Genomic DNA, 12419 nt, shown 5'->3' with positions numbered 1-12419 from the left:
AGCAGCAATGGAAAGCTCCTGGAGTGGGTTGATGGGACCACCTTCCCTGACAAAATCCATCCCACCCTGTGTCCAACAGCCAGAGCTGCTCCCCATCCTGCTGCCATGACCAGCCCCTGCACCCACGTGTGCAGGCAGCTGGAGAATCCAGAGGCTGGAAAGAGCAGCCCACAGGCACCTGATGCTCCAGAGCAAAACAGCTCAGCTCCTGCTCAGGTGCTTCAGCAAAGCCCCTCGGGCTGTTTGTGGAGCTCCTGGAGCAGGACAAGGCAGGGCTGGATTGAATATTTTGGCAGTGCTTGCCCATGGCTCTCTGCCTATGTGCCAGGGTAAAGGGGATAAAGGAAAGGGGAGAGGAAAAGGGAGAGGGAAAAGGAAAGTCCTCTTCAGTCCATGGTCTCCCCCAAGGCCTGAGCACAGAGAAGGACCCAAGGCTTGTTCCCAGGGATGGGCTGAGGTGGAGGCAGCAGGTCAGGCAGTGAGGGAAGGGAAGGCAGAGGCAAGGCAGACTGAGAGTGTCTGTGACCTTGAGTGAGTCATTCTTCTGCAACTCCACATCCCCATCTGTAAGTCCCTCAGGGATAGGTGATTAGTGTCTCCAAAGTGCTCAGAGATCTACTGAGACCAGCCAAGGAAAAGATGGGGCATGAATCATGTTGCTGGAAGGAATGGGAGGGGGCAGGAGCACAGTAGCCAAAGGCTGGGATGCCTGGGCTGGACTCTCCATCAGGAACAGAAATCCAGCTCTGGTCAGAAGCCTCCACTCTGGCAGCCAGTGACCCAGGCAGGCTCTGAGAGGTGGTTCTGCTCCAGCAGCACTGAACAGGTCAGCTCTGGTTATCCATCCAACTCCCCCTGACTTGGGCTGGGCACAGAAAACTCCAGATATTCCCTTTTTCTGGCAGCCAGGGGCTATCCATCACTTCCTGGGGCTCCAGCACTGAGGAAGGCCAGGGACTGAAGGGAGTGAAGCAGAGATAAAGAACATCTTGGAGGTGTTTCTGGTGCCCTGAAGTACCTCAGAGAAGCCACAAGAGATGGAGATGCTGGTGAGCATCTTGTGATTCCTCCTGGACCTTCATTTCCTGGAATCCTGGCTGGCAGAGCTGTCTGTGTGTCTGGGACAGAGGGATGCTGTGGGCAGAGTCCTCCATCCCACCCAGAGGAGCAGGGAGGGCCTCTATGAGGAGCTGCCACCCTTCCCTGCCATTAAAAGGCCAGGAACAGCTTTCCTTTTCCCAAGGAAGGGACTTTCCACACACCCAGCTGGCCTCTGCTCTCCCTGCTCTGGGAGAGGCACTGATGGAGTAAATGTCTCCTCTGGTCCCAGTCCAGAAATGCCTGGGTAAAGTCAGTTCCTCCTGTGCCTCTTCCAGCTCTGACATCCATTATTCCTCCATCACACCCTGGCATTCCAGTTGTTGATGCAGGCAGTGCACACAGCTCCCTGGAATGCCTGTCAAGAGCAATTTCTCACAAAACTAAGCCCCTGCCAAACCTTTCCAAGGACACGAGTCCTCCTCATCTTCCTTCCATCCCCCTCCAGCCAAAGCAATAATCCTGGCAGTGGGAAAGCTCAGGCTAATTTATGCACTAAACCCCAGAGAAAATGGACATATTTGCTAGAAAAACAGAGGCCATCTGTGAGAATTCCAGGATTAGTAGGAAGGGCCAGACAGACAACGTTGGAGGCTGAAATGGTGTCACTGGTGAAACCACAGGCCACCAGCTGACCTGACCAAGCTGTGTGTCCACTCAGGCCCACAGTGCCAGGAGCCAGCAGGATGGTGCTTTCTGTGCCTCAGGATTTCTGCTTCGCTGCTCTAATCCCTCAGGCATCTCTGCAGCACAGCCCCCACACACCCATCTTCCAAAATCCACCTCAGCCTGGTCAGACATTCCTGTTCTTGCTCTCTGAGTTCACATCACTGGGGGTTTTCAGTGTCTGGCAAGAGCAGATCATTCCTTTTGTCCCCCAGCTGCTTCGAGACAATGCCAGAAAAACCTCCTCAGGAGCTGACACTGAGATCAGCACAGGAATTACAGCACCAAAAGGAGATAAAGTCCTGGACAGGAGCAAACTACAGATCCTGCCCTTCAGGGCACTGATAGAACATGGAATTATTTCCTCTTTCCTTGGCAGAGAGTGCACCCAGGGGGAGATCCAAGCTCTGAAGACAAAGAGGAGGTGTATTGTACAGCCTGCACTTAATTAATGTGCCACCCATGGATCAAGGGAGAAAAGAGAAGGAAAAAGAGCCCAGATCTTTTGATAGGCAAGTTCCACCTCTTGCTGTTGTTGGCCCTGCAGAGGAAGGTGGGAATTGGACTGGATTCCCTTTGTCCTCTCCATCAGGCAGCTCAACAGTGACTGCAGGGTTTCTTGGTGGCAGTTGATGCTGGAAGTGCTGTGTGGGGGATTCACTGACACCAGGAGCAGTTCAACCCAGCCAAACACCAGATTCCAAATCTGACAGCAGGTCAGGCTACAGAGAGGGTGAGCTGGACTTTGGAAAGCAGGGAATGGGAAAAGGACTAAAGGGCCACCATCAAACAGGAGTCTCACAGAACAGACTTTTCTTACAAAACCACCAGATGTACAAGCAAGGAAACACTCAGCTGATGGATGAGTGGTGTAATTCATTATTGAGTCTTAATGGGGCCAGAGCTCATAAAGAAGAGGAAAACACTTGAAACAGGTCTTGAAAACCTGCTTCATATTTAAAGGAGTTCAGTGCTCTTCTGTTTGCCAGACTGCAAGAGATTATTTTATCTATCATTGCTCCACAAAGAAGCACTAGAAGAAAAAAGCAAAATGACATCCAGTGACCAAATAAACTTGGCTAATTCACACTAAAAACACCAGATATTTTTAGCAGAAAGAGTAAACAAGAATGTATTTCATTAACAGGGTATGGCTGATTCCCTAACACTTTGCATCCTTAAAAAAAAAGAACCCAGGTGGCTTTTTTTTTTTTTTGCTGGGACTAAGAGGACATGGAGAAGGTGGGCAGAGGAGGTGGGCAGAGGAGGTGCCATTTTCAGATCCCTCCCTGACCATTATTTCTGTCTCTCTGGCCTCTCCTCATTTTTTTTCCTCTACTCCATCTCATTTTTTTCAGAGATGAGGTGGAGGAGAAGGTCTCTGATCTGGTGGATGTGAGGTTACCAGACAAGGAAGGTGCAGTAGGGGAGGAAAACTTTGAAAAGAGCAGCTCAAGGCTTAGTCTGAAGCTCCAGAAGAGACTGAGCCTGTGACAGCCTCAATCTGGGATCAAAATGCTGCATTCCCCCAAATCTGGGGACAGTTGGTTCTCCAAGTGCTACTCAAACTGTATCTACTGCTGAATAAAAACCAAAGCTGATGAAAATCACCCAAAAGGAAATAAGTGTTCTGCACTGACAATGCCTTGTCATCGTCAGCCCATAAACGGACACCACACAAAGAATTTCCCCCCAAACCTTAATGAATAAACATGAAATTAGCTTTTTTTGTCACTTAGAAGCCACATTCAACGAGGATTTTCCAGCTGTGGTTTCAGGCTGCTAAATTAATTAGGGTAGGAACTCTTGTCCTGCCTTGGAAATGAAAGCTGCAGCTTTGTGAAGAGTGACTGTTGTTGGAGAGGTCACCCCAAACTTCCCTTCTCATTTTCTCAACTTCACTGGAGGTCAAACTGGCATTTTTATCTGCATGAGATCTGCTTGGAATATCCCTGGGGTTTTCCCTTTAATAGAGACCTTAGTTGGAATGTAAACTGCAAGAACACCCCAAAGAAACCAAAAGCCTGGCCTGCAGCCACCCTATTGTTTGAGGGGCAGAGAAACCAAGGAGGGAGACAAAATATGATTTGCAATCACAATGCTTTTTGAAAGAAAGAAATCAAATAATCTCTTGAAATGCCAAGCCAGGGGCCAGGTTGGGAAATCCCTGCTTTAGTCTCAGCCAAAATCCTTCACTGCAAAGGAAATCTGAATACCAAAGGGCAAATGTCTCAGATTAGAAACATCTTCATGGCAGTGATGAAAAGTAAAGCAAATGGGTCTTTCCAAGAAAAAAGAAATTCCCCTTGTTTTCCAGTTCACTTTGAATAGATCAGGGGCTGCTTTGTACTCAGTAACTAAGTCACAGGGGTTTATTTGGGTGATTACATGGAGTGGTTCTACTGATTCTCCCGTGGCCACTCATCCTCTGGAAGAGATGCCAACACAGTGTCTGCTCTTGGCCAAGCCACATCCTGCTGTTCCCAGGGAATTCCTCTGCAGACAGATCCAGCTAATCCCCATGTGGCTGCCCACCACCTCTCCCAGTCCATCCCAGGACACACAGAATGGATTGGTCCCACTCCTAAAGCTCCTTCCAGCAGCTCAGCTGTGGGATGTTCTGGAAGGGTTGAAGACTAAGGACTTGTCTGAGCATGTCTGTGCATCCTCAAAGTGCTGCTGCTGAATTGCCAGGTCAGAGAAGAAGGTGACAGGGTTCTGGCACCTCATTTGGGACCCAGTTCTGGGTAAAGCCTGGCAGTAAATGTTTCTAGCACTGTCTGCTGGGATACAGCAGCCTGGTGATACAGGAAATTAGAATGTGCAGCTGAATCTAAAAAGCTCAGACCATCAACCAGAACACAGCCTAAAGAGGACAAGATTTAAAAAAACAAAGGAACCCTAAACTTCTCAGAAATCTTCTGATGGAGGACTGCAAGTCAGAAAAAAGTTTCTTTCATTCTTTTCTCAGATAAATAGGTCCATAAAAATGTGCTCTCCAGGAACTGAACAGCTGAATGATCCTATCAAATGTTCAGACTGGCAGCATGGTTGTTCCTCTTGCAGCTCAGGAGAACGTGGTGATTTGAGACCCTTCTCCAAGCTTTTAACACCCAGAAACATCTCTCAAATTTGCTTTTTAGAGGCTGCAGCTCCTCTGGCAACAGTGTCCATAAACATGGTTGTTCCTGCCTCACAAAACTGCTGAGCTGGAAGCTCCCACTGCTTTCACCAGCATCTCTGTCTGTCCTTGTGTTTCCTGAACTTCACAGTGAAATCTGTGGTTTATAAGAGCTTTGACTTCCAAAGAGCTCTGACTTAAAAGAGCTCTGACTCTGTTAACTCTTTTTCCATCACTCTGGTTCTCCCACCTAACACACACCATGTGAGCAGGACGTGCCATGAAAAACTCTGCTACCAAGGCTCAGACAAAGCTGATCATCTCCCCAGGTGGCTTCCAGTGGCCACCAAATGGTGGCACAGAGCTGTCCCCAGGCCCACAAGGGGAACACACCAGGCATGGATGAAGTCTGGGGGCTTACCTGGGGAAGGGCTTGTACCACCGTGTCCAGCAGAGCTCTCATCCCTGTGGCCATTTTCAGCAGCTTCAGCACTGAAATGAGAAGTAAATCCTGGTCAGCAGGGCTGGGGAATATTGCAAATAAAATCCATCCAGGAAATCCAGGTTCAGATCCTTTAGGGAGGGTTTCCATCTCTCTTGCATCTGTTCATACACGTGGGAAGGGCCCACAGAGCAGCTGAACTGCCCGAGCACTTCCCACTCCAATTAATGTTAATATCAGTAAAAACAGATATTAACATATCTCCAGGGGGTGTTCACCTGGAGAAGAGAAGGCTCCAGGGAGACCTTAGAGTCCCTTCCAGTGCCTAAAGGGGCTCCAGGAGAGCTGGAGGGGGACTTTGGACAAAGGCATGGAGTGACAGGACAAGGGGGAATGACTTCCCACTGACACAGGGCAGGGTTAGATGGGATACTGGGAAGAAATCCTTCCCTGTGAGGGTGGGGAGGCCCTGGCACAGGTTATTCAGAGAAGCTGTGGCTGTCCCATCCCTGGAAGTGTTCCAGGCCAGACTGGATGAGGCTTGGAGCAACCTGGGCTAGTGGAAGGTGTCCCAGCCCATGGCAGGGGGTGGGGTTGGATGATCTTTAAGGTCCCTTCCAACCCAAGCCATTCTGGGATTCCATGAAAACAGACCCAAAGCTACAAGCACTCCTGTGTGCCCAGGCAGGAAAATGGGAGAGTGATGGGGAGAGACTTCCCCAGTGCAGGGCATCATCTCCAGCTCCCAGTGCCACCACATCCCTCTCTTGTCTGGGTCGGTGATCCCAGGTTTCAGAGCCTTATCTAAGATGCCACTGGAAAAACTGTTCTCTGGTTGACATGGAACCAGCAGGACTGGAAGGACAAATGGCCAAACCATTCCCTGAGGTGTCTGGAGGGATGGCTGAGGGCCTGGAGCAGGACACACCTCTGGCTATCCTGAGCACCCGCATGATGCGGATGATGGTGGGGTTGATGGGCAGAGCAGCGTTCATCTCGATCTCCTCCAGGGTGATTCCCACAATGGACAGCAGAACTATGGCCAAATCCAGCTGATTCCACCTGCAGAGACAGGAAGGGCAAGAAAATTAAAATCACACGTGAATTGTATGTCAAAACCAGGCTCGAGCAGCTCCCAAATGCTTCTCCTCTCTCCCATCTGGGCCCAGGATCCCCTGTGTGGTACAAAAGCAGCTCCCTGCAGCTGGCACAGACACCCTGTGAGCCATAAGCTCTGGGAAGTGATGGAAGCTGACTGGGAAGTGTCCCTGCCTGCCCCCAGGCTAGAGGGACCCATGATGTGATGCAATACAGCTGCTCCCACGTTGTCACCTGTCCCTTGAATTATCCCACTTGAGTATCTTCCTTGATTTATGGCCTAACACTTATAAAGGGCCTTTCACACCAGCACTGGGAGGGCAGCAAGAGGTGAAGAAACTGCGTGTCCTGCACAATTTCATCACTAACATTGCTCAGAGCAGCTTCCAGCCACTCAAGTCAGGATAAATGAAGCAGACAAGCTGATCTTGTGGAAAAGTGTCCAGTGTTACCCTCCTCCCCAGCAGGTCCCCAGACCATGAGATGCTCTCACACACATTCACTTCTGGCTCAGTGGAATGCAGAATGAAACCTGTAGGTCTCTGCAGCTGGGCTCTGAGGGCAGAGGGGCTGAACACAATGAGCTCTGTCTGTGCCAAAAGGCTTTACAAAGCCAGCAGTCATCAAAGGACTTGTTTTGGGGGGACTCTGCGTCCTTAGATTGCCAAAACTACTCTTTGGAGGGCTGGATTGATGCCAACAGGTTGTTTCTGACCTCTAAGCTGACCTGGTGGAAATGGAGGCACCTGGGGGAAAGGATGCATCTAGAATTGTGTGAGATTTCTGGAATTCCTCCTGCAGTTCTTAGAATTTTTAGTCCCTACACCATGAAGTTTGCACCCATAGCGAGACAGCCCTTGGCTCTTCCCTGCACTCAGCAGGCACTCAGTGTACATTTACCCAGCATCTGGCTCTGAAAGTGGGTCAGTTCAGCTCTGAATCCCAAATGCACAGGAGTTTAAAATACTCTCACCTGTCCTTAAAGAACCTTCGGAAACCAAATGCCACCAACTTCAGAAGGGCCTCGAACACAAAAACGATGGTGAACACGTAGTTGCAGTACTTGAGGGCTTCATCCAGGGACTGAAAAGAGAGGCCCCAGTTAGACCAGCCCAGTTATCCTTTCCTAACCCCCCCCAGAGGAATTGGCAGGGACAAGGGTGACATAGGAACAGAGATAAAAGAAATAAAGTCATAAGAGCTCGCAGAGCTCGCTAAATCACACAGCAAAACTCAAATAAAGGATTAAACACTGATTCAGACAAAAACCTCAAAAGCACTGAGTTGGCCTAAAACTGTCAAGTTCACCTTCAGTGCACAACTTGTTCAGTTTGGGGCAGACACAAAAATTTCACTCCTTCCCCACCTACTGAAGTTTATTTCTGAACTGCCCAGCCTTGGGCAGAATAAAGGACTTGATGGATCAATCTCTTGATTCCAGCATGGCAACCCCTGGGACAAAGGCTTTGCTTCAAAAGCTCAGAAAAATAAATAACACTGGAGGTGGATTAAATCTTGCCTTCTTGAAAAATGTTACATCTCTAGAGCTGGGCAAAGCGTGTCCATATTTGGTGCAACGTTCACGCTCTCCGTGGAGCTGCTTCGGAAGTCAGGAATCCACAGTGTTTATACTCCAGGATGATGAGTGTTTATAACGGATTTCATTGGAGCTACAGGCCAACAATAGCAAAAGAATCTTGCTGGGACCTTAAAATAGACAGTTGCAGAGTAAAACAGCTCTTTGGGTGGGGAGGGACTGGGGGAGAGGAGGGAGGGAGGGGAATTTAGCTCAATATAATGTAGGGCTTTGTAATTTCAACAAGAAAATGATAATTATGAACATCCAAACAGACAGAATTGGGAACAAATGCAATATCTATGATGGTTTGCATTTGGATTTACAACACTGTGTTATGTGAACATAAACCAAGTGTAAATAACACCTAATCTGGATAAATAACATTTACATGTGAAACAGAGGCTGTTCTGCAAAGGAATTACAGGGCAGAGCAGCACACAGGCAGCTGGGGTAAAATACACACCTTCCCCTCTGGCTCAGCATCCAGGGGGAATTTGCAGGTTACCTGGCAAACCATGGAACACTGGGAAAGTAAACACTGAGCCCCATAATATGATGGGAGATTAATATATGGACAGGCTGTATGATCTATGCCAAAGGTTTGCTTGGGAAATGATGACTTCAGGATACATAAAGAAGGGTTGTACTTACGAGTTGGTTTATTCTAAACTCATTGAGGAAAAGAAACGTTGCTCTGCACTCAATAACTTCAAGTTTATATTTCTTAGTGGAATGTCCTAAAACTTTGGACTGTTTTACAGTCTGAGGGTCAGTCACGTCCGGGATCAGGGGAGGAAATATTTGGGTTGGTCTTTTCCTAGTAAAAGTTTAGTTCCTTCTCCACTAGCCTCATCCTCTGTTGTTAGGGTTTTTTTTTTTAATCAAAAGCAGGGAAATGAAGGTTTTGGCCGAGGTAAGTGACTCCCAAATGCTAGAGCTGGCCTGGAGTTGGATGGATCGCCATGCCGAGGCTTTCGGAGAACAGGGAATGGTCCCAGGGAAGGAGGGCCACTGGTCAATGGTATCCCAAGGGAAGAGCATCCTCTGCTCCCCACCCTGCTGGGTTTCCCAGGTGCCAGGCTGCTGGGCAGCTCTCACCTTTGGCTGGTTGTAGTGCTCCATGGACATGGTGATGACGTTGACCCCGATGATGAAGGTGATGAACAGGTCGAGGTAGTGGCTGGTGCAGAGGCTGTGGATGTATTTCCGTGCCGGGGAATAGTCGGCGTAGTAGGGCCTGCGCTGGGCTTCTGCAGGGAGAGGGAGAGGCACGGGATGAGCCAGGCCCTGCTGCAGGGCTGGTGCCTGAGGGTCACCTCATGCATACCTGCATCCAGGGAAAAGCCTGTGAAGAACTGAGTCAAGAAATCCGGGTGGAATGGCCGAGTGATTCCACCCTTGAGGCCTCGGTGGGTTATCGGGACGAGCCAAACCTCTCGCGCCGGCTCGAGGCACCTCCACGGCTTTGCCAACCTTCTCCTTCCCAAGCACTCCCTGTCCTCGCTGCTCTGCCTCAGGCTCAAGGAAAAGCTCCTCCAGGAACAGGGCACGAAGCAGGCAGGGTGAGGAGTGGGATGGAAACGAGACCCAAAGCCAAGAGAAAAGCTCCCAAAGCTTCCGACCCGGCTAAGCCTCAGCTCCGGGTCAGAGCCAGGCTTAGGGCTGGGCTCGTCAGGCTGGGCTCGGCATCTCCCCAATCCTACTGATGTCAGGCATGTTCCACGTGGGAGAAGAACATGAGCTGAGCTCAGCTGCTGGGACAGGAGGTTTTTTTGGGGCAGTTTGGAGGGAACAGAGCAAGGCCTGTGCAGGGCACATGCTGAGGGTTAGTAGCACACAGGAGACACCAGCAGCCATGGAGAGGGTGCTCAGCACTGGGCTCTGCAAGGACAATCAGCACAAGCTCCTCTGGAAATATAAATGTAAGTTCATAGTCATAAAATACATCATGAACCAATATATATACACATATATATATATATATATATATATATATAAAACCAGGGCCTGGCTGCATCTAAAAACCTTTTTAGATTCAGGTTAAATATTCATTCAGGCTGTGACCACATGAATTTTCTATCTCTGCCTCTGGTCATGATTCCTCCTTCTTTTCTCTCAGAAATAGGGAAATTTCTGCACATGATCCAAGTTCCTGGGGCTGTTCCAAGGAGAGTGTCTGGACCCTGGGACTGGGCTTACTTACCCTGGGATTTACTGTGTGTGTCTCTCTTAAATGAGACTGTGACCACAGAGATGGCTGTGGGCACGCAGATGGAGTCAAATTCTTTTCAAATTTAAGAAATGTAAATATTCAGAGTTTACATAAGGCCAGGGCAGCATAACTGCAGATTTTGCAAGTGGAAAAAGACACGTTAGGTCATACCAAGCAGGAGCAGGATTGCTGTTAACAGAGAGGGGGTTTTGCAAATATGTCAGCAAATTAAGCTTTAAATGCATGAGCAGCTCAAAAAAAGAAATTGCTTTACCTTAAAAATAAGGAGGGAAATGAGTTCAGGAGTACTCAGTGTTCCCTAAAATACATCTTCCACTCCTCTCATCCTGCTAATATCTTTCAGATGACTTTTTAAAATGTGGGTGTGGGGGTTTGGTGGTGCAGCTGATGCCAGATTAGAGTCCAAACCCCTAAAATTAATTGGATAAAGGGAAACAGAATCTGTTGCTCTCTTTCAACTACAGCTTTTTTTTCCTGGTAGTTAAAAGTACAGTGGAGGCATTCGAAAAACATTTCCTTCTGACCAGGGTCAGCAAGACTTCTTTTTATTTTTAAGGGGTGTGGAAAAACAAGATGAAAGCAAACAGAGTTGGTTTTGAATACATTTCTCTGTTGCTTTCATGTGCCTTAATCCTACGAGTCATCTTGGGCTGGTAGGGCTGTCTTTGCTACTGAGCTCAGCGTGTCTAAAAAATAATAATAAAAACATTGCAGGCTGATATTTATTTAAGCCTGTACAATGTGCTTTCATGTGTATTCAGGATTACAACATACTTTTTTTTCTTTTTTTTTTAAGGAAATGTCTTCTTGGGAATGCAAATAATCAGCTCATTGGGAGGTCTGAGAATACCCCTAATAGTTAAAGGTAATATTAGGGGACTATTTATTGATGACTAATGGTTGATTAATGGATCTCAGAAGAACATTAGCAGGGATGGGTTGGCAGCACATAAGGAAAACAGGTTGCAGGTGACTGTAACTCCCTTCTAACCTGCCCAAATGCAGCCACTGATTCACTGTGCAGCAAAATATCAGGTGTTTATTATAATTTATAAACTACTTATATAAGGATAATCACAAGAAGACATTTTCCACTGTAAAGCTGCTGAACAGAAAACCTTCTAAGCTGCCTGTCAGCAACACAACTCATTCTTTATGTGGGCTGGAGATAAAACAACTAAGGAGGAACCACCCAGCCATAAAGGTGGGTGTGTTTTACAGCCCAGAGGTGTCTCAGAGGTCTCTCTCTCAGCACAGGCTATGCCTGGTCAACTCTCTGCTCAGAAAACTTTAACTGGACATGGGATGAGGAGCTCTGGGAAATGCCTTTAGGACACACACGACCTGAAGCCAAGGTTAACACACGGAAAAGAAACTTCTCCGGGGGAGACACGCACAGGGACAGTGTGGGATCAAGGGGACAATAAAAACACGTGCACAGTGCCATGCTCAGGGCAGGAACCCATGCAATGTCCATCAGAGGAGATGCTGCTCATGCCAGGCTGGGGGAAGAGCCGGGATGTGCCGGAGGGACACGGCAGCGGCAGCTCCCGGCAGTGCCGGTGTTGGATCAGTGGATTCCAGGATGGCAGAGGGGTTGCAGCAGGGTGGAAGCAGGGACAGAGCAGCCACAGCAGCTTCACTGCAGCTCTGACCCCTCTAGGCAGGAGGGAGGCTGCATTGCAGAGCTCCAAGGCCCCAGCTCTGGTCATTCCCAATCCCTTTAGGACAAGTTTTAGCTCAGCCAACAGCAAAGCAAGTGTCTCTGGCCTTCTCTCAGTTCACACACATTTTAACTCTAAGTGAGAACATACCACCTTAAACTCCCCAGTTTGGGTGTGAAGTGTTCACTGCTCCAACAGCCTGTTCTGGCAGAGACCTGGGCTCTGCAGGAGAACTGGGTGAGGAGGACCGTGGACCATGGGGATGTGGGCACAGCAAATGGAGGGGACCTAATCCATCATTAATTGCAGGAGGCAAAACCCAACCTGTGCCTTGGCTTCTCCAGAGAAATGGTTTTTGGGATGAGACTCCCACCAGCCAACTAGCAGACTCCTGTCACCACAGAATCATGGAATGGTTTGGCTTGGAAGGGAACTTAAAGCTCACCCAGTCCCACCCCCTGCCACAGTCAGGGACACCTTCCACTAGCCCAGGTTGCTCCAAGCCCTGTCCAACCTGG

The 12419-nt window shown here is 48.7% G+C and overlaps 1 protein-coding gene across 3 annotated transcripts in view; it reads right to left on the bottom strand.

The window, feature by feature from the left end:
* Window positions 1-12419, bottom strand: part of CACNA1H (calcium voltage-gated channel subunit alpha1 H) — a 151348-nt gene that overhangs the window by 15144 nt on the left and 123785 nt on the right. For all 3 annotated transcript variants that reach the window (XM_017823054.1, XM_017823053.1, XM_017823055.1), the window contains exons 26-29: window positions 9103-9254; window positions 7399-7508; window positions 6256-6389; window positions 5307-5377 (exon numbers count right to left, since the gene is read on the bottom strand). In XM_017823054.1, coding sequence (XP_017678543.1) covers window positions 5307-5377; window positions 6256-6389; window positions 7399-7508; window positions 9103-9254 — 467 coding nt within the window. The remainder of the gene's footprint in view (window positions 1-5306; window positions 5378-6255; window positions 6390-7398; window positions 7509-9102; window positions 9255-12419) is intronic.

The sequence above is a fragment of the Lepidothrix coronata genome, unplaced genomic scaffold (assembly GCF_001604755.1).
Source record: "Lepidothrix coronata isolate B3197 unplaced genomic scaffold, Lepidothrix_coronata-1.0 Scaffold101, whole genome shotgun sequence".
Lineage (NCBI taxonomy): Eukaryota > Metazoa > Chordata > Aves > Passeriformes > Pipridae > Lepidothrix > Lepidothrix coronata.
This window is presented reverse-complemented; position numbering and strand designations above follow the sequence as displayed.